At 49.3% G+C, this 19,873-nt stretch overlaps 9 protein-coding genes across 9 annotated transcripts; 4 read left to right on the forward strand and 5 right to left on the reverse strand.

The window, feature by feature from the left end:
• Window positions 1–49: 49 nt before the first annotated feature.
• Window positions 50–1,887, reverse strand: N7447_004854 (putative C6 transcription factor; the record flags this gene model as incomplete). The annotated part of the gene is made up of 3 exons (XM_057229116.1): window positions 50–883; window positions 961–1,704; window positions 1,828–1,887. The coding sequence occupies 3 exons, from the start codon at window positions 1,885–1,887 to the stop codon at window positions 50–52; spliced, it is 1,638 nt and encodes a 545-aa protein (XP_057084206.1).
• Window positions 1,888–2,689: 802 nt separating this feature from the next.
• Window positions 2,690–4,849, reverse strand: N7447_004855 (F-box/WD repeat-containing protein; the record flags this gene model as incomplete). Its single annotated transcript, XM_057229117.1, has 4 exons — window positions 2,690–2,887; window positions 2,942–3,653; window positions 3,704–4,344; window positions 4,400–4,849. The coding sequence occupies 4 exons, from the start codon at window positions 4,847–4,849 to the stop codon at window positions 2,690–2,692; spliced, it is 2,001 nt and encodes a 666-aa protein (XP_057084207.1).
• Window positions 4,850–5,264: 415 nt separating this feature from the next.
• N7447_004856 (uncharacterized protein) lies at window positions 5,265–5,587 on the reverse strand (the record flags this gene model as incomplete). Its single annotated transcript, XM_057229118.1, has 2 exons — window positions 5,265–5,422; window positions 5,458–5,587. 2 exons carry the CDS (start codon window positions 5,585–5,587, stop codon window positions 5,265–5,267), a joined length of 288 nt encoding a protein of 95 aa, XP_057084208.1.
• Window positions 5,588–5,891: 304 nt separating this feature from the next.
• On the reverse strand, window positions 5,892–7,183 carry N7447_004857 (Mn(2+) transporter ATX2; the record flags this gene model as incomplete). The annotated part of the gene is made up of 3 exons (XM_057229119.1): window positions 5,892–6,069; window positions 6,124–7,059; window positions 7,134–7,183. 3 exons carry the CDS (start codon window positions 7,181–7,183, stop codon window positions 5,892–5,894), a joined length of 1,164 nt encoding a protein of 387 aa, XP_057084209.1.
• Window positions 7,184–8,397: 1,214 nt separating this feature from the next.
• N7447_004858 (RTA-like protein) lies at window positions 8,398–8,973 on the reverse strand (the record flags this gene model as incomplete). Its single annotated transcript, XM_057229120.1, has 2 exons — window positions 8,398–8,546; window positions 8,622–8,973. 2 exons carry the CDS (start codon window positions 8,971–8,973, stop codon window positions 8,398–8,400), a joined length of 501 nt encoding a protein of 166 aa, XP_057084210.1.
• Window positions 8,974–10,070: 1,097 nt separating this feature from the next.
• On the forward strand, window positions 10,071–13,846 carry N7447_004859 (Chondroitin AC/alginate lyase; the record flags this gene model as incomplete). Its single annotated transcript, XM_057229121.1, has 4 exons — window positions 10,071–10,975; window positions 11,037–11,688; window positions 12,302–12,916; window positions 12,983–13,846. 4 exons carry the CDS (start codon window positions 10,071–10,073, stop codon window positions 13,844–13,846), a joined length of 3,036 nt encoding a protein of 1,011 aa, XP_057084211.1.
• A 602-nt stretch (window positions 13,847–14,448) lies between these two features.
• Window positions 14,449–16,122, forward strand: hat1 (histone acetyltransferase catalytic subunit HAT1; the record flags this gene model as incomplete). The annotated part of the gene is made up of 4 exons (XM_057229122.1): window positions 14,449–14,464; window positions 14,524–14,799; window positions 14,857–15,121; window positions 15,177–16,122. 4 exons carry the CDS (start codon window positions 14,449–14,451, stop codon window positions 16,120–16,122), a joined length of 1,503 nt encoding a protein of 500 aa, XP_057084212.1.
• Window positions 16,123–16,642: 520 nt separating this feature from the next.
• On the forward strand, window positions 16,643–17,139 carry N7447_004861 (U6 snRNA-associated Sm-like protein LSm4; the record flags this gene model as incomplete). Its single annotated transcript, XM_057229123.1, has 3 exons — window positions 16,643–16,645; window positions 16,708–16,899; window positions 16,966–17,139. The coding sequence occupies 3 exons, from the start codon at window positions 16,643–16,645 to the stop codon at window positions 17,137–17,139; spliced, it is 369 nt and encodes a 122-aa protein (XP_057084213.1).
• Window positions 17,140–17,473: 334 nt separating this feature from the next.
• On the forward strand, window positions 17,474–19,549 carry N7447_004862 (pentatricopeptide repeat protein; the record flags this gene model as incomplete). Its single annotated transcript, XM_057229124.1, has 2 exons — window positions 17,474–18,097; window positions 18,161–19,549. The coding sequence occupies 2 exons, from the start codon at window positions 17,474–17,476 to the stop codon at window positions 19,547–19,549; spliced, it is 2,013 nt and encodes a 670-aa protein (XP_057084214.1).
• Window positions 19,550–19,873: the final 324 nt, after the last annotated feature.

The following is a 19,873-nucleotide window of genomic DNA, read 5'->3' on the forward strand; positions in this document are numbered from 1 at the left end:
CGTAAGTCCTGGCAGTAGCCCACTTAAACCCTAAACCCATGCATCAAGTTTAGCTGTCGAGATAGCACGCACCGCGTGGTAAATCCCGACCAAAAATTTCACCTTTCACCTCATCCTGCTCTCCACGGACACGCTCCGCCTCCCGAGCAAGAACCAACGCCAATTTAATGCCTAGCGTAGACCCGACACGCGACAGCACAGTGCGAATCAGCTCCACCTGCGCCAGGGTTGGCAGACCAGAGGAGAGAATATACCAGAGGGGCCAGAGCAAGCCGTAACCCTCCGCGGCGCGCATTTGCAACGGGCTATCTGATTTATTCAGGCGGCCGAGGGAGTCGACGTCCGCCAGGGCGAAGGGGATGCTGCGGCAGACGTCTGTGATCATTTCGTGGATGATAGCCTGCAAAGTTGGCTCATGGAGAGCGGGCCCAGACTTGGGTTCAGGGGTGCTGGTATCCTGGGAATCGGGGAATTGTTTGTTGGCCGCTTTGATGGAGGCAAGTGTGCTATTAAGGCCGAGGAGGAGCTGCTGTATCATCACGCGCACTGCGCGGTAGTAGTTCCAGACCACGGCGTCGGAGATGCGGTTGTAGGTTAGGAGGGGCTCGCCCTGTGCTGAATAGACGACTAGTGGGAGCCGGCGGTCTGGCAGGGTCTGTGTCCACTGGTATAGTTCGGTATCGCACTCGCGGCCTGCTGTGATCCATGATTCGACGGTTGCTTGGTCTGGGGGGTTTAGCGACGATCTTATGTGTAGGAATAACCGGCAGAGCTTTGAGGCGGCCAGCATGAGCCGTTCGACAGGTTTATTGATGTCTAGCACGCCGAGGACCCATTCAATATCGAAGCGCGGCGTATCTCCCAATGCGAGGGTTTCGACATACTATACAACGGTCAGTCTGGGACCGATCTTTAGTTACATATGTCAGTTCCGATGCCAGAACCTTACGACAAACCTACCGTGTGGATATAAGCAAAAGTAAGCATATCTCGACCACGCTTATGATAAATCTGCGTGTTTCCACGGAGTTTCGTCAAGAACTCAAACCCGGCTGTATGCGAGCTGAACAATCCATTCCGCTCACCTGAGATATCCTCATATAACGAAAGCAAAACAACCGAAGCGAAAGTCTCATCCTTAACCGCATTAGCTGGTGACGCCAGCGCCTCCTGCAACCCCCGCAAAGCCCGCCCATACCTCTGCCGCGCCTTGGTCATAAGAGACGGCGCATTTTTAGCATTAGCGAGAGTCATCAGCGCCGTGGCATCGACCGCTGACCGCAAACAGGAATATGGTGATTCGCCGCTCTGACGCCCGAGCTCGCGGGCGTACAGTGGGGGCAGATAGTCGAGATGTCCGCCGTCCTCGCAATCAGCTTTGATGGTGTACTGGTCGAAGAAGTAGCACAGTGCTCGTTGTTCCCAGGTGGAGTCAGCGGGAGCGTATAGCGTCAGTGCAGTGTTGCCATTGTTTTTCCCGTGTGAGCCTGCGCGTTGGCGGTGCGAGACGGCCGATATAGATGTGTCTGATGCTGAGGAGCTATCGTGACTGTCGGTATTGCTGTTGGCATTTACGATGGCATTGCTCTTCATCAGCCGCTCGACTTTCCCGGTCTCATTGCGGAAGAGAGCATTCGGCCTGTACCCTGGACATGGTCGGCCATAGATAATGCAGTTCCGGCACTCCGGATGGGCTTCATCGCACTTGAAGGGAGGATTTTAGCATTTGCCCTTTCAATGCTTGCAACTAAGGCATTATAGTACAGCCACAGCACATGCTCATTGGCGGGGTAAGTCGAAAACACAACATTGAAGCTCGAGACATACCTTTATCTTCCGTTTGCGACACAGGTAACATCCGGTACTTGGTTTGCCCCCATAGACCATTGTTCACCTGCGGGCAATCTTTTGAGGAACCTCTAATACTTGCGGATACTTCGTCAGAAACCGCAAAGGGGACGAGTTACAGACAGGTCGGACTTGATCTGGGTTCCACAAAGGTCCAGACGGCCGTTTGTCATCGGTTGTAAGTGGATTAACTCGGCTGCCTAGTCGGAGCGAAACACATGCACATCTTAGAGGATATGCCTATGGCTTTTCTATAGCAAAGTTCTCGTGTGTTTCAGACCAATGCTCGCGTTAAGGTCTAAGAGACGTTGAGTTTCGTGCAGGGCATTTCCCAAACATCGGGCACCCGGATACCCGCTTAGTCATTTTTCACGTTGGTCCAGACCTCGGATATTTTGGGAATGTAAATGAGATAAATTTCATCGGACTAGATGGTATATAAATCACATTCCAAGTGTTTCCAAAAAGGTATCATGTACTCAACCACAAAACACTCCGAAATGGCTGATATGAAATAAAAACAAGGTAAAAAAAAAAATCTCACAACTCCAGTATGGCATCACCAGTCTGGACAAGGAACCAAGACACAGTAACCAAACAGATTTGCAACACCAAACACATATGCAACCGCTTGGTGCTCTAGAAACACCTAGGGAGGAACGCCGGCAGCTCATTCTGAAGGTAAAGCACCCACTGTTGACAAAAACACACCGCGCTCAAAAGGATGGGAAGATAAATATGACAAAAATAAATGGATATGCATAATCGTTAGATGGCGGGATATCAAATCAAACAGATTGAATCAGATCAGGTGAGATCAGACCAGGAAATGCTAAGAAAATTAGGACGGCGCGTCTGGCATAAGTGCATCGCTATCAGTGCCTAATGGGATTGATGGTGGAGGGTCGGAGCAGAGGGTTCGGCGTCGGGGTGGAACGGCCAGCTCGCGGTCATCAACCGAACTTAGACCTGGGGTGCTTAAAGCACTCTCAATGGCTGTATCGCTGTAGTCTTCTGGTGGTGGAGAGAAAGACCAGACCTGCGAGATGTATTAGAAAACATATTTCCATAAGAACGGAACATCACCACGTACCTCCATAACTGTGCGGCCAGATCGGCTCGCCATAATTACTGCCTTTTCATCTTCAAAAGCAACCCTCCAAACCGCTTCGGCCGGAGTAGAAAGCTCCCGCAATAGCTGACCAGTCTTTAGGTTCCAAACCTTGACACGGCCATCGCTTCCACCACTGACAATACGGGTCTTATCAAACTGAAGACTGGTAACACTGTTGTCGTGGGCCGCAAGACGGTGAATCGGCGCCATCTTAGTCAACGACCAAACGCGGACAGAGCCATCGGAGCCGCCTGTTACTAGCGTGTCGTCCCGCATCTGTAGCTGGCCAACCAAAGACGTATGGCCTTGTAAAATGGCGTGGCACTGCCCAGAGTGCGGGTCCCAGATCCGGACGCTCGTGTCCAAACTTCCAGTCGCGATCCGTCGGCCGTCAAAGGCAATAGCATAGATCTGACTGAAATGTCCTGAAAGGGTACGAAGACAGCGTCCTTGAGAGATACTCCATATCCGCGCAGTCGTATCATAGCTGCCTGACACAACCAAATCACCGTGGATGGCAAGACAGCGCACGCTGGCTTGGTGTCCAACGAGAACGTTGCGACATGTCCCCGTAGCCAGATCCCATATCCGAAGGGTGGTGTCTCTGGATCCTGAAATGGCAGTGTTCCGATCCGACATCTTCAGACAACGGACAGTTGATGTGTGGCCCCGAAGGAGATGAATCCCCGCCCTATCATGCATTAGTTTTCGTTTGTGAAGGTCATGACGGTTCTGTCCTACCCAGTAGCCATGTTCCATACTCGAACTTCGCGATCGCAGCCTCCGCTGACCAAAATGTCATCCCACGGGACCATCGCCCATACTCCCATCACATGGCCTTGAAGCGTCTTCTGGTTGTCACCGTTGGTATCATAGACATGGATCTTCGCATTATCCAAAGCCACCACAATATACTTCGGAGTGAGGTGAAGACTTGTCACCACACCCTGGTCAGGGGTGATGTGGCGCTGGGTACAGCGACCACCTTTATTCCACGCCGACTCAACCATGTATTTTTGCTTGAACTGTGACCGGTAGGAGACAGGCCGAGTCCGGCGTCTTCGGGAGAAGCTTGTGGGAGGCAACCATTCTCCGGAAAGCGTGCGGGGAAGTTCCGGTGCGCTCTCGGTGGCCTGGCCATTTGACGCGGTCAAGCGCCGCTGCAGGCCGCCGAAGGTACGTGCGCCCGAAGCCGAGTCTACGGGATGGGCGGTGAAAGGGTCGACGAGATCCCCTTCATCTTCTAGCACCCGTCGCACTGAGTATGCATGTTTCTCGCATAGGTTTTTCCAAGTGATGTCATCGTTCAGTAGTTCTCGCCAACGTCGTGATACTTGTGATGCTCGAGCGAGAGTCTTGGGGTCGTCGATGAAAGAGAGAACCTAATTAGACTCAACATTAGTACTTGATAGTAAGAGACCCGACCAAAGAGCTCACTCTTAAGCATAACTCATTAGGAAAAACCTGGAATGGGTCTTTCCTCAACCGAGGACCGACGTAGCTCGAGACAAAGCTCAGCTGCTGGCTGTCGCATACGTCCAAAAGACCCTCCAGGAGTTTCTGTTTTCCGGCGTTGGATAAAGTACTGAAGTGAATGCGAAGGTTTAACAAAAAGCTGGCCTCTTCATCGTCGGTCGAGTGCCAAGTTGGTGGTCGTTGATGGGGGGTAGGGCTAGGCGCGGGTGTCGGGGGTGATGCGGGCGCTGAAGGAAGTAGGTTGGCGGGTAAAGGAGTAACGGTTTTCTTGGTGCTGAGTGATCTGGATGGGGTACTGGCGAAAGTACTGACTGGGTCGTGGGACGCTTCGTTATGAAGGTCCAACTGGTCTGATGTGTGCGCATTCGACCCATCTCCCATGTCGCTGAATGATGCCCGATGGGAGTCCATGGCGACAGAACCGGGGGAGACCGCCACAGTCGAATATGATCCTCCCACTTGTTATAGTTATTGATATAACGCACCCTTAGCGTTCACGATCATAGGGTTATAAGCGAGCCGGGTGTCGGGAGTATGGGGTTCGGGGGTATGAGGAGAAAGTGAACGGCCGAGGGAAGGAGGGAGGTGAGACCAATATAATCCTCCGAAAGTATCGAGGCCACCCAGTTTTCTTTTTTTTTTTCGAGGGCCCTCTTTTTTTGTTCCTTTTCATTCAAATAAAATCAACTTCCAATGAAAAAAAAGGGCGATGAGAAAAAGGGACATTTCAAGCGGAGGCGCCGGGGTGTCGTGATTCTGACAAAGCAAAGCCTCTCCGGACTAATCAGATGAGAATTATCTCAATCTTATGCATATCCAGCACAGATCACTTTCTTTTCTCTGCATCCTTTTTTTTTGCCTTCTGGTTTGCAGACTTCCTTTTGGAGAGATCATGGCAAAAGAGGCAACGGGGAGGCGTCAAGAATGTAAACCCGAAGATTTGGCCCACCCAAGTCATTGATCTACAGGGCTGAATCTTGTAAACTGGAAAGACAACTTGATATTCACGATATATTCACGATAATCACGAGAATATATAGACCCAAGGCCTTGGATTAGCATGCGGCTATCTGAAATTGGACCATGGAACCTGTGAATAACGGGATGATTCAGACTGACGAGACTGACGAGACTGACGAATCTTGTCATCACCCCCAGACATAAAGACTCCCCCCTCCCCGGGGAGAAATCAAAAATTGGGGGATCTGTCAGGCTTTAAATAGGGCAAAAGTAACGCTACGTAGATGTGATCGTGAGATATCATGCAATTATGACCGTAATACCCAAAAAGCAGTTATACATCTATTCAAACATATTCTCCCTTAATCTCAATTTATCTCGCCTAGAACCCATCTCCAAACCATATCTTGCAATGGGTATAAGCCCTCCAAAATCTAGTGGAACAAGCAAAATAAAAACATTATGACATGTCCCCAAGCAATACATATGGTACTCAGTGAGCATGTCCAATCTGCAAAAATAGCGGCAAGATCATGCCCAAAACAGATGCAATCAAGTCTCTCATAGACTTGTCCGATCCATCCTGGTCTCGGTCACCATATCCGTTGATAGGAAGTTCGCGCGGGGATGAGCCCGGGCCGTTTTCTTGCATAGTGTGCATCGCAACGTACCTACATAGATTAATAAATAAAAGTTTCAATATCCTCGGGGAAAAGAAGACTCACAAAAAGGTACCCCCAGAGAAAAGCAGTAGCATTCCAGTGCGCCAGTGAGTGCCTGCCTCATCGGCACCGGAAGATCCCATCATCTGTACAAAGAGGAAAGTGGCCAAGGCACCGAAAGGAGCTGCAAGACTGAAGACCAGCAAATGCGCTCTCGCGGTGCGACTTGACAGCCCTTGCTTGAGCAGGATGGATGTCAATCCGAAAGACGCTGGAGCCTTGTGCACCATGATCGCCAAGAATATGATAAAACTGAGCCCGGCATCCGAGCTGGAAGCGCCTAGAGCAATGCCATCCGCCGCGGCGTGGATCACTAGGCCGGTCGTGGTCGCAAAGCTGTGACCACGTCTGGAGGCGTGGCTCGCATCAATTAGTCCATCGCGCGAAGGGGAGGAACCCCGCCGCAACCCAGATCCAAGATTATCCAAGGAGATATGGTAAGGGGTGCGGTCGTGCTTAGTCGGCGTTGCGAATTCGGGCAGTTTATCGACGAGGTACATTAAAATGAAACCACTGATGAGGGCGATTCCGACCCAGGCATGCGGCGAACTCTCCTCCTCTCCGTGAATTGTGTCCTTGCCAACTGTTTCACCAGTCGAATCCTCCGTTCGGACATAAAGTGTTTGTGACTCCGAGAGTTGGTCTCTTTCCAAAAGGAGACCCGGGACAGGGGTATCGGAGGGTAGGTTTGAGACGCTGTCTCCGTTGGCGCCAAAAGTGGCCACGGCGGGGGATTGGTGCTGCCATTCGATAGCGGTTGCCCGTGTGCTGTGTTGCTTGCGAGTGAGGGAGTTTGCGCTGTAGAGAGTTTCAATGCCCTCGGGGATAATCACGATCAACGACGTCCCCACCAGAACGCCCATGCCAATGGACGATATTAAGCGGAGTTGAGAGGGCGACAGTGTAAAAGCGAGAGGTAATGAGCCGACGACAAAAGATCTGCCATTAATTCAGAGTATTAGCTTTCAATTGAACCTAAGGTTTCCACCTGGGCAATGTTATGACAAGCTCACGTAATTGCCATCACAATGCTCAGAGCGAGCAGAGTGAATAATCCCTCCATGATGATCTCCTTCACTCTATAGATTTTCTATCATGGCGGGAATTGAAGAGAGGGTCCAGAGAGAGACTGGAGAGTGTTGCGTAAGAGGCCAAGGTGGTGGAAGGATCCAGGTCGGACCCACGTAGCCCTGGAGTCAGGTACCGCTTTCAAAACATACCAGGGGGAAGTATGGAGCATTCGAGCTATTTGAAAGGGATTTTGCAGGGATTTTTTTTTAGATAAGGCCCTTGAAAGGCATATAGGACTTAAAGCTGACTTTTAGAAGTTATGACAATGTCTGTCCCACATCTGGCCTTACTGCTCGGACTATACAGGGCCAAGTGCAACCTTGCTTAGATCCTTTTTTGCATTTCTTTCTAGTTATTTTATGTCTATATTAGCTTACTTGATCTAAATTCAAGAATCATCGATTCATATTTTAATATGATCTGTGTCAACGCCTGCACCAGCTGATCAAGTAGGCATGGGCGTCCTTTTTGTACACCATCGCCCAAGACCAAATCTAGGATTCCCACCTTCTAGATTTCCGATGCAATGCGCATGAGGCGAATGCGGTACATTCCCACCGGATCCAATAGGAACAAGGAAACGCGTTTCTTGCCAACCATAAGCCACCGTCGGCCACCTTTGCACATTGATATACCATGTTGATGCGAAGCACACACACATATGCTCCACACACATATGCTCCACTAGAATATGCAATAATCACAGATCACAGAAGGCTGATCGACCCCGCGATCCTTATCGCATCCACATCCCCGAGTCACCGCTACCGTGCGTACCTTTTAGGAGTTGAAAGCCCAGGTACGGTAAATATTTCCCTGGGTGCCAGTAGACGAAAATGGCAACGCACGGGTAGATAAATAGGGCATCAAAGATATACAGAGGCCACTCGTGAATGCTCAAATATCCCGTCGGGCCTTCGGTGAATTCCACAAATCGATAGACAGACCGCACCTGGTATAAGTCAGCGAGTGAACAGCGTCTTAAATTGAAGAACTGACAAGAATTAATATCGTGGTGAGACTGACAACCCTTAGTAGAGCAGGCCAATGTTTGTTTTTGATAATCTCATTAATCCGGTAGTCTTTCTCTCCAACATTCTCATACCGCTCACTTAGAGACCCAGTGAAGCGCTTGGAAGTTAAGTTGAAACGGACAGCTGCGACAGCGGACAAACCAAAGGCGACCAATTGAACAATAACATCTACTTAGGCAACGTGTTTTCCAGTGTTGAGCTTGTCTTTGTCATCCCGATCTGTGCCATCGACTGAAGTGATCATCACCGCACCACCAAGCTGGAGCAGCAGAGCAATGATATCAAACCCGACGGAGATAAGTGTAATGAATCGGGGAGGTACTCAGCATAATTTAAATGTGCGTGCTTCTTGGGGAACGATAAGAAACAAGATGCGGCTGAAAATGATATAGCAACACGCTGCTATGAGGACGGGTGCAAGGATGATGAGGGCAAATTGAAGAACGTAAACGGGTCTCTCCAATTTATTTTGGACCGAGGCGCATCGGCTAATGTAGCCCATTGCTTCTACTGAATTTAGGGTTAGATTGAGTGAGAGTGAATGGCATGGACCGGATGCGTACGTACTGGCTGATGATACTACCATGATGCTCCATACCCAGGCCCTGTACCATATCCATTGTATGACAGTCAACACAAAAGCAATCGTGTACAAGACAGCAGCAACGGTTGCCACTGGCAGGAAGGGGTCATAATGATAATAGGAGGTTCTCCTTCCACTGTTCATAGCACGTTCGACAAGAGACATTGTAGATGTTTGATGGGGACGTCCAGGTCTGGGATGATTGAAAGTAGTGTCTCTTTCTTCTCAGTGATGCTTCTGTTTGTGAAAGAAGGAAAAGGAATAAGAAGGTCAAATTGGGAGTTGAGCAACTTTTTATTTAGGAAGCTATGGCAAGTGCTAACTTCTCAACCGCATGGCACCTTCACTTGGCTTTCTTGGTCACTCCCAACCCTCTCAATAGAAACTATGGAGATATCTTAAGACCTTCTAAAAATTTCAGGTAATTGGGCTCAGTTTATTCAGCTACATCTACGTAGCAATTTTAGCAATTTTCTACGTAATGTAGCTGTCGATGCAATGCAAATGGTACCCCGGGGCCTCGGCCAAAAGTTGTTTCGGATACCCAATTGACTTCCAACTGGTAGAGCTGCTCTCTGCGAAGTAACATAGCTAACCTCAGCAGCTTAACCTGACATCTCAGAAGCAGCGCAGCTCATGAACTTCCACACTCTTACTCTCTTGGGACATAGCTCCCATATGGATGATAGCCGTTAGCACGTATATTAGAAGTAACAGAACAACCTCAAACAATGCCATAGCTGTTCTACGGAGAATTGACGTTGATTATTATAATAACATTGAAATCATCAAATGTTATACATGGAAAAGTTGTTCTGCACAAATTAATCCGTTTTACCGCCTGTATTCTATCTATAGCATCAATAAAGGGAAGAAATATCCATAGAAGAGTCTACCAAAAGACTTCACAACGCCGCAGAAGCGGTCAACTATTCTTATCGTGTATAAGTTCTATAGTTTTTACCACCTTTCCACCTTTATATGAAATCCAGAAGGTATAAAGGCATCCCAAAAGGGGTGTTCATCTTGAGGCCGCATAAACGCTTGTGTTGCCGACTTTTCTTAGATATTATTCGGATAATCTTCGGTGTTTCTTATAGAAGGTTTGAGACATTATTTGCAGATGTTACCCACGTATTGCCTGGGGCACAGTTGAAACACAAGTTGCTTTAGATTAAGCACGGAGTATGTGCTCTGATATAAATATCGAATTTGTGTCCAGTTCATTCCTTTCTCTTGTCTTGTCATATTTGCATTCATTTATGTTACCCCCCCTTTTTTTTGAAATGGTCGCCTTTCTTCCTTTCGTTATACCTCTTCTTCCCCTTGTAGCAGGCTTTGTGCACCCTGGTCTCCTCGTCTCCAATAGCGATATCACTCGCACCCAGAAAAAGATCAAGGCCAACCAGGACCCATGGACTATATCTTGGAATACCCTAACTAGTCTCTCATTCTCTGACGCCAGCTATACTCCTTCCCCGGTTAGCGTTGTCTATCGGAGTACATGGGATGACCATACCGAGAACGCAGAGCTCCTCTGGCATGACGTCGCGGCAGCATTCGATCTAGGCCTACGCTGGAAAATATCCCAAAACACAAGCTTTGCTGATGCTGCTAGCAATATTCTACATGCATGGGCGATCACTCTCACTGCAATCGACGGTGGTGACGATAAGTACCTCACAGCTGGCCTGCAGGGGTACGAACTCGCCAACGCAGCCGAACTCCTTCGCGACTATCAGCCCTTCGTGGACAATGTCCTCCCAGCTGTTGTGGAAATGGCCAATAATATCTTTATCCCGATGCACTACAGATGGTTGAACCATGAAGAGCCGTCGGAGCACAATGTTCTTCATTTCTTCGCAAACTGGGAGCTGTGTAATATCGCTTCGGCAATGGCTATGGCTGTCATAACCGACAACCAAACAGTGTGGGATTTTGCTGTGGATTACTTCAAAACTGGGGAAGGAACGGGCGCGATCAACAATGCCATCAGCAATATCGTTGAAGAGCCTGGTACTGGGGCTTTACTCGGTCAGGGCCAAGAATCTGGTCGTGACCAGGGTCACTCAGCATTAGACATACAACTTCTCGGTGTTATCGGGCAGCAGGCCTGGAACCAAGGAGAGGATTTGTTTGCCTATAACGATAGTCGGATTCTCCGCGGGTAAGTACCATCCAATTGTCCTAAGCTTTCCGCCTTACCAATTACTTATGTATCGCCCTAGAGCGGAGTACTTTGCGCGATATAACCTTGGAAACGACGTTCCCTTCGTCTACTACACGAACGGCATAGTTAGCCACACCGAAATCAGTAGTGCCTCTCGTGGAGCCATTAGACCTACCTGGGAGCTTCTCTACAGCCATTACGTCACGATGATTGGAATGGACGCACCTTGGACCACTCTGTTCCTCAACAACTCTCTTGACTACTACGGCGGCGCGGAGGGCGGTGCGGGATCCTGGGGAGAAGGGTCTGGCCACTACGATGGGTTGGGCTGGGGATCATTGCTCTATCGCATGGATGAGTCTGATGTGGTAGCTGCATCCTCCTCTAAATCCACTTCGCCTACAGCAAATCCCACCCCGAGGACGTCCATTACATCTCGCGCAACGGCTACAACATCTGTCGTATCCCGCCAAAGTGCGATTGCTTCGAGTTCAACCACCATAGAAGTTGGGGCTGTCTCTGATAATTTGGTCACCAAAATATCTAGATCGTCAACTATTGCAGACAACAGTGGGACTTTCCCATCTTCTACGAGCAGTACAACTTCAACCAGCATATCGACAGCTTTGCCCAATACGATACCTGATAGGTCGCATGAAGCTCATCACCATCATCATCACGTGGAAGGTCAAGCACAGAATGTTTGCCATGTACAATACGTCTACGTTTAGATGTCTCAAAAAGGCCTTCTTCAACTGACTCTGCCCTAGTTCTTTTTACCATGTGCATTTAGCTAGTCAGCCCCTCACTTTATTTATTTAGTTTTTTCTGTATTTGTCAGCCTAGTTCGTCGGTGTTAGGTTTGTTGAACCAATCTTCCCGTGACTCCGGGGGTCGAAGTCCCGTCTGCAGGATTTGCAACGAGAGCTTGTCGCGAGTATGTATAATTAGCCGGGTATCTAGCTAGGTGTAATTGCAAACCTGAATAACATAGCCAGTATCAAAGGCAATAATGAACAAAATCCGATATAACTATATGTTTGAGACTAAATGATGAAACAGATACCCGATTGGGAAAGGTCGATGCCAAGCATCTACTAAAATCTAGTGGAGCCCTCAGGAGGCTAAGCCCCAAGTCATCGACTCATCCCCGATCCTCACGAATTCTTTGCCTATTTAGTATTGAATATGACACCCCCTCATCTAGGGGACAATGCCTTTCTACGGTCATCCCAGTAAATGCTGTTTCAGCTGCCGGGAAAGACGGATAAAGGTAAGTGGCGTGGCCTAACACCCAATGAATTGTAGACTGACATGGTCTAGTGTGACCGGCTTGATCCCGTGTGTTCCCAATACAAGAGAGCAGGCAAACCATGTGGCGGCTATCGGGATGTGCCGTCTTATATGTTCCGCGATGAGAATGGCAAGGCGGCTCGACGAAGTGCAGCAGCAAAAGCCAAGACCGAGCCCCGTCGAAGATTGGAGGATAGTGCTCTAGAATCTGATATATCCACATCCGTCTTACGAGCCGATATTTTGCCGTCAGCTGCGTTATTCTGCAGGAGCATGGACCAATTGACTCCGACTCTGAGAATTACTACCCCGATGTCCACCCCATTGGAGGACCAGGGGCTGAGATTCTTTATCAACAGTTTTGTGACACGGATGGCCACCAGACCAAATGGCTCTATAGATGTAGGTGGCAAACCACCGTCTCCTCATTTTGGAGCCATTAATCTCCATCGGTCGAGTCGAGATGCTGTCATCTCGGTTGGCCTTGCCGCCTTGTCCAATGTCAATAATGACAGAGCACTACGGATATTGTCTCGAGAGAAACATGCCCTGGTTATCAAGGCTGTGCGAGAAGTAGTGCAGAATCCCACTCAGGCAAATCCCGACAAAGCGTTCCACTTGATCGTAATGCTAAGTATATACGAGGTAAGTTTTTCAAGTTGATGGTTTCTACTTTGCAGTTTAAAAATTGCAACGAACTGACCCGCGCAGATGGTAAGCTGTGCCCTAAACCAGCTCGACTGTTGGATTGTGCATGCGGATGGTGCGGCTGCCTTGCTTAAACAATCCACCTTTCGGCTGTCACTCCTGGCCATGAACCACCGAGCCCACTTACAATTCTACTTTGTTTCAATTGTCAAGTACTTTGCTAAGAGGGTTATCACCCTGGGTCTACTGGACTGGTCTCCTAATCTTATACCCTCTGCGTCACCAGATATCTTACCAGGCGTCGGCCTTGTTGACATACTAATAAGATTCACGAAGTTCGATGCATGTCTGCATCACGAAAAAGTCGACGCCAAAGCAGCAGTTGACCCAGCACTATCGTTTGAAGGTGAACTTCGCGAGTGGGGAACTCATCTCCCAACATACTGGTCCTTTACTGTGAAACAATCCAATACATACGAGTACAGCTTTCGCGACCAGTGCCATGTCTACAAAAGCATGTGGGTTTCGAAAGTTCTCAACCACTACCGCTGGGCACGACTCCTGGTAAACGAAACCATCGTATCCCTAATTTCGAGAATGGCACAACCCACAGCAGATAATATGATTCAACGGCAGCAAGCATTGGACACGATTGCCTGCATGGCAATTGACATATGTGCCGGAGCTGCATGTCAGGAGGCTACCTTCAAGCAAGGAGTTGCCGAAGACCCATCACGTATACCACTGTTGAACGGTATATTCATGCTGCTTTTCCCATTAGGAGTTGCCGGGGGTGCGGCGGGGACCCCCGATGAAGTTCATGAATGGGTTGTTGGAACGCTTGAGCGAATAGGACGCACGATGGGGATACAGCGAGCTTTGGAAATGATACCCCAACTGAAAAATCAGTCAGGAAATGGAAACTAGATCAGAGGCTGTGGAACAACATAAACAACATACGTGAGTATAATAAAAGTTAGACATAAAGACGGCCTACAAGTTCTAATTCAGCTCTCTTCCAAAGTTCTTTTCCTGTTACCACCCAAGCACTTGTAGCTTTCACAATAGTAAATAGGATTGCCTTCCTTGATTTACTCTGTTTCTTCTTAATTATTTTCCTCGGTCCCTAAGGGCGGAGATGGCAAGCACTGCGGGAACCGTGGGAATGGTCCCATGCAATGCCCTGGCTTTTAAGCCCTTTTCTATGGAAACTGGCAGATGGGCACGGAAGAAATGTCTACATAGATATGTGTATTAGTACATACACTTTAGCTTCGCCTACTATCCGAGACATGTATTAAAAAGCAATAATAAAGTAATAGTAAGCTAGATATAAATTTAATATATATTATAGTAAAGTGCTAAGATGTACTCTGTTAGATCTAAGGTACGTTTTAGTGTAGTGAGGCGGGCCATAGATCCAGATTAGGTAATACTGATGCGCGCCGGGGCGCGTATTCGCGTCTCGCTTTAGACCTCAGACCTTCCGTTGTCTTATTTGACATTCAAATTCCACGTATCCTGTCAAAATGGCGGACGCTGGATGTAAGTTCATGGCTTCCTATCCAACGCCAGGATATAATCTGATTGATATTTACTTTTAGGGTCTTGCGACGCCAACGATGCGGTCCATGTTACCATCATTCAACCTGACGAAAAGAAGCCGAAAACACTTTCGACGTTCCACCCCCAATTTACGTATCCTATCTTCGGTGACGATGAGCAAATCTTCGGCTACAGAGGCTTAATTATCCGTTTGCGCTTTGCGGCCCATGATTTGCGCCCTCATGTTCACATTTCCTATGATGAGAAGTTCAAGCCGGTTGGTGACACAGCCGCTGTCGACCTTCTCGATACTCTGAAACCTTTTGTCCAGGAAGGTGAGTTTAAGCTTTGCGACAATATGTGCGATATAAGCTAACCACCATTTTGCGCAGAGGCATTCGCCAATCTCCCAGACTATGAGAAAGCTGTTCAGAACGACCCGGACGCAAAAGATTTCAAGCCTCCAGGCGAGTTTGTCATTGACTACGAGGTCAATGACCGAAAATATGAGGTTTGGGCTGGATCACTTGCAGACCCGCAAGTGCGGAAAATTCTGGATCGCATGCAGATTCTCGTTTCCCTCTTCATTGAGGCCGGAACTCCCCTCGACACAGATGACCCGGAGTGGACGCTCGACCGGTGGAGGGTATATTTCGTGTATGTTGCCCTTGCCCTGCTGGTATCCGTAACCTAAGGCTAATCAAATTTACAGATATGAGAAGGTGACTCCTCCAACACCAACAGCATCATCATATTCGATCGTCGGATATGCCACAACGTACCGCTATTGGTATTACCAACGGGATCAATCACAAACCCCCACAGTCAAGAACGATGAGTTTCCGCCACCAGAAGTCAACATTGCCGAGCTTCCTGCACGGATCCGCATTGCCCAGTTCCTTATTCTCCCTTCACACCACCGCGCCGGTCACGGCACACACCTATACACCACAATTCACGCGGCCTGCATCGCAGACCCAACCATTCTAGAATTGACCATTGAAGACCCCAATGAACAATTCGACGCGCTGCGGGACTCGGCCGATTATTGTCTGCTGCGACCTGAGTTCCTGAAGCACAACGTGAATCTCAACCCAGACCCCCTCGGGGCGTATTCTCAAAAGAAACGCCCTCGCAATGTGCCCACATCCGCCCTCATACCTACCAAACTTCTCCACGATATCCGCAAGTCGTTCAAGATCGAACCCACGCAGTTTGCACACGTTTTGGAGATGTACCTTCTCGGCCAGATCCCGCACAGCCACCGCCTAGCTGGCGGCACCAACCTCGCTCGACTGTTGATCAAGAAGTTCAAGGCCGAAAATGAGGATGACCGGCGCTACTATTGGTGGCGTATGCTAACCAAGCAACGTCTCTATAAAAAGCATAAAGAACTTTTGAATGAACTGGAGCTTCTAGACCGGGTGGAGAAACTTGACGCTACGGTCCAAAATGTGGAGGAAGGTTACGAGATCACATTGGATGCGCTCCAGGGCCGCTTGTCAGAAGGTGAATCGGATGAAGAGGCAGAGACAAACGATAAGACTAGCAAGGCTCCTACCGGTAGCCGAGACCAGCGTATCAAGCGCAAGCTCACGGTCATGGATGATGATGATGACGAGGACGAAACAGAGCTAGCTAAGCGACCAAGGGTTTAAACGCCTTGCGGTGGTCAGCTCTCTTATGTACTATGTAATGCATGCCCGTGGATGAGGGTGTTATTTTCAAAACATTTAACAATTTAGTCTTACACACCATTCTCCGATAGGTGTGCCACTTTAGAAGTTCAATTCTAGTCGATACCCACTAATTTATGTTACCGAAATCTCTCATACTAGTAGAAGCATGAATGTTTGATATGCGTAATAGTAGATGCAAATAGAAGAGTAATAAAATAAAATGGAAGTTCAAGAGTTCCTTGCATGTGTAGACGGTCACCCAAACCACAGTTGGGCTCGGCACTTCCCTTTTTCCGGCTTCCTCGTCGCATCTCTTGGAGCTTGAATCATTGTTACTCTCAACAACCCCAGATAAATCAAAAGGCCCATTCATTAGGGTTCAATTCTGCTATTAAATCCGCTAGTCACAGACTTTAGACCTACAGAGCAACCCTCGCTATTTCAACTTTGTGCGCCAACTGACTCCCACCTTCACCCACCTCGTCGATCGCATTCCAAAATGGTAAGCTTCAGCTTTACCCAAACGCTCTCTCCAAGACCTATACTAACTCAATTTTTGCTCAGCTCCCTCTCGGTCTCCTCACGGCCGCACAGGGCCACCCCATGCTGGTGGAGCTGAAGAACGGCGAAACTCTGAACGGCCATCTGGTTACCTGCGATAACTTCATGAACCTCATTCTGCGCGAGGTAGTGCAGACGAGTCCTGAAGGCGACCGCTTCTTCAGATTGCCCGAGGTTTACATCCGGGGCAACAACGTAAGCCCTCCGGCGAGCAATCAACTCAGAGCCCCGCTCTTTTGGCTATGTGCTAACAACCCCCAGATCAAATACCTACGAGTCCCCGAAGAGATTGTCGAGATTGTCAAAGAGCAGCAACAGAACCAACCACAAGGACGTCGCGGCGGCCGAGACGGTGATCGTGGCCGCGGCCGTGGTCGGGGTGGTGGTGGTGGCGGCCGGGGTGGACGTGGTCGGGGACGAGGCGGCCCCAATTAGACATAAGCTTGTTCTGCATCAATGATTTTAAGAAGACAGAAAACGAGATACCCCCGGAGGAGACGGTGGTAAGGTCGCTCGGAAGGTCCGGTGGAACGGTTTGATCGAGCATGGCCGTGGCGCATCTGGCTCTGTATTTTCACGGCATCTGGGTCACTTGGTCGATTTACAACTACCTCTAAATGTGATATTCCAAAAACCCAGACTAGAGTTTATATTTCTCTGTAAACCCCCATGCAGTCTAAGAAGCGAATATTCGAGGCTGTCACGTGATATCAAACTCCAGGTCAAATCCGCGGAGGCTAAGCTTCCGATGAGTTAGCCACAAACGGATATGTCGCGGCGGGCGTTAGTCCTCGATGGGCTATGGTATTCTCTGTGTCCGTCATTTACAGCTTTGAACCTCAGTCGATCAACAGCATTCCCCAAACCCAAGGGACGAAACCCGAGACTATATCCACCACCTTCGATTTCTAGCCCGAGCGCGGGTTCGCGCCGATGCTACAACACCTCAGGCGGCGATAACTTCAAAGTCCCATATAATGCAACACATCATAATGATCGGAGCGAAGCACGAGAGCCACGCGAAAATGAATACCGTGGCACTCGCCTGTCTTCAGATCCAACCGCCAGGCCACCCGTACAACGAAAAGGCGGTCCGCTATACACACGAACGCATAGGGTGCAAGACGACCTCCTAGGTAAAACGAACGAATGGCTGGAGTCCCGATTGCAATATGCAATGGACAACAAGCCGAACATTCGACACATAACGCAGATCCTGCGACTGCTCATTCGGGACCGTCATGTGCAGCCGAATGCTCGCCATTACAAGGCACTGATCCTTGCAAACACCGATAACGAGAGAGGCTCGCCGGAGCTTGTGCGCAGTTTGCTAGAGGAGATGGAGAATAATGGCATCACCGCGGACTCGGGTACACTCCACGGTGCATTGCAGGTAAGTTATCCGGTTGAACAGAGCTATATATGTAAATCGAAGCTAACAATTGAGTTTCCATAGGTCCTCGCTGTACATCCGGACTACCTCCTACGACAGGAAATCCTCAACAAGCTACGAGACCGGTGGCTCACGCTCAGCCCAGCCGGATGGCATTTTGTGGCGGCTGGTCTTCTCCGCGAGAACCAGATTGAACTCGCGCTCGAGCATGTTGCATTGATGGGGCGAAAGGATATATTTGTGGAAAATTGGCTACACAGTATAATTGTCTATACACTCTGCGACCATGGGGAGTTGGACGAGGTGTACAATGTGATGCGTGCGCGCGTCGACCAGGGCCACGACATGACCCATCGGCTTTGGATGCACGTGTTGACCGAGGCAGGTAAACAGGGCCATTACCCGATGGCACACTATGTGTGGCGACGGATGGTCGAACTGGGCTACATGCATCCGCTCGTTGAAGTCTGCGATGACGTATTGAAAATGGCTGCAATGGCCGGTGATACAGAGCTGGCGGGCTCTGTGTTCCGTTACCTCCGTGAGAGCGGGATCCCGCTCGAGCGCACACAGTATGAGGCACTTGTTGCGACGCACGTGGCAGCAGGTGATCTGCCTGCTGCGTTTGAAGCGCTGTGCACCATGCACGAAGCTAAAATTCCTCTGGCGGATAGCTCGACGGAGCGTATTCTTGCCCATATGATTCAGAGTAAAGTTGATCCTCGGGAGGCGTGGCAGATTCTCAAGCGGTTGAAGAATGAGAAACGAACTATTCCCATCGACTCTGTCCGAGTTATTGCCGATCTCTGTGAACATGATGCCCATGACGACCCATCCGTGGTGGATGACGGTGTTGGGTTCTACAAAGAGCTCTATACGTTATGCCCCGAAGGCGCCGACGTCCGAGTGTACAACGCGCTAATTCGGATGTGCCGAACGGCCCGCAATCGTGAATCGGGCATGTTCCTGGTGAAAGAGATGGCGTCACTTGGGGTGGTACCGAACGGTGTTACTTTCGAGTCTATCATCCTGATGTGTCTAGATGCGGGAAATTTCCGGTCTGGTTTCATGTACTTCCAGGACCTGATGAAGCGGGATGCCAGACTCAGCCCTGAAACACAGCAGGAAATCCGTGAGATCTGTGCCGGGTCTGTGGACGAGTTTGCGATGCGACTGCAGTATCACCCCTTTATTCGAGACGACGTGAGAAAGCTAGACGAGGAGCTGCAGCAGAAACAGAAGGAAAGGGAAGCGAATGAAAGAGCTGGCCGCCACCCTGTACCACCGGCGGTTCGTCGACTGAACATGTCAGACGAGCAGCGACGCGATTACAACAAAGAGCGTCGAAAGAAGAAACGACGCCGCCTTGCCATTGAACGAAACATGAGAGAGGAGGGTTGGGATGAATGGCAAGCCGGTGGGACCGACAATGGCTCTACCAAGTCCGAGTGAAACTAGTTGAATCCTTTCGATGTCGGGCGTGTTTCAGTCTCGATCAGAATCTTCATTTCCTCGACGGTACGTTACCTGGAATATGCAGCCAAACTGCAAGTGACGCCAACACCCGTTCTGGGCGTCACAACTTTTTGACCTCGGTCATTATGTATATATCTTGTACTATAAGCCTCTGCACTTGTATTACCCAAATATTTGCCTCAGCATCATAGCAAATTTCATTTTGTATTTGGTTTCCACTTACGAAAAAAAAACCCCCAAAAAACAGAGATGAACCGTAAACCCTGTTCCCTGTAGATCCATCTATAAATAGTCGGACTG

This window comes from Penicillium robsamsonii, assembly GCF_028829455.1.
Source record: "Penicillium robsamsonii strain IBT 29466 chromosome Unknown utg000003l_segment0_segment0, whole genome shotgun sequence".
NCBI classification, from domain to species: Eukaryota; Fungi; Ascomycota; class Eurotiomycetes; order Eurotiales; family Aspergillaceae; genus Penicillium; species Penicillium robsamsonii.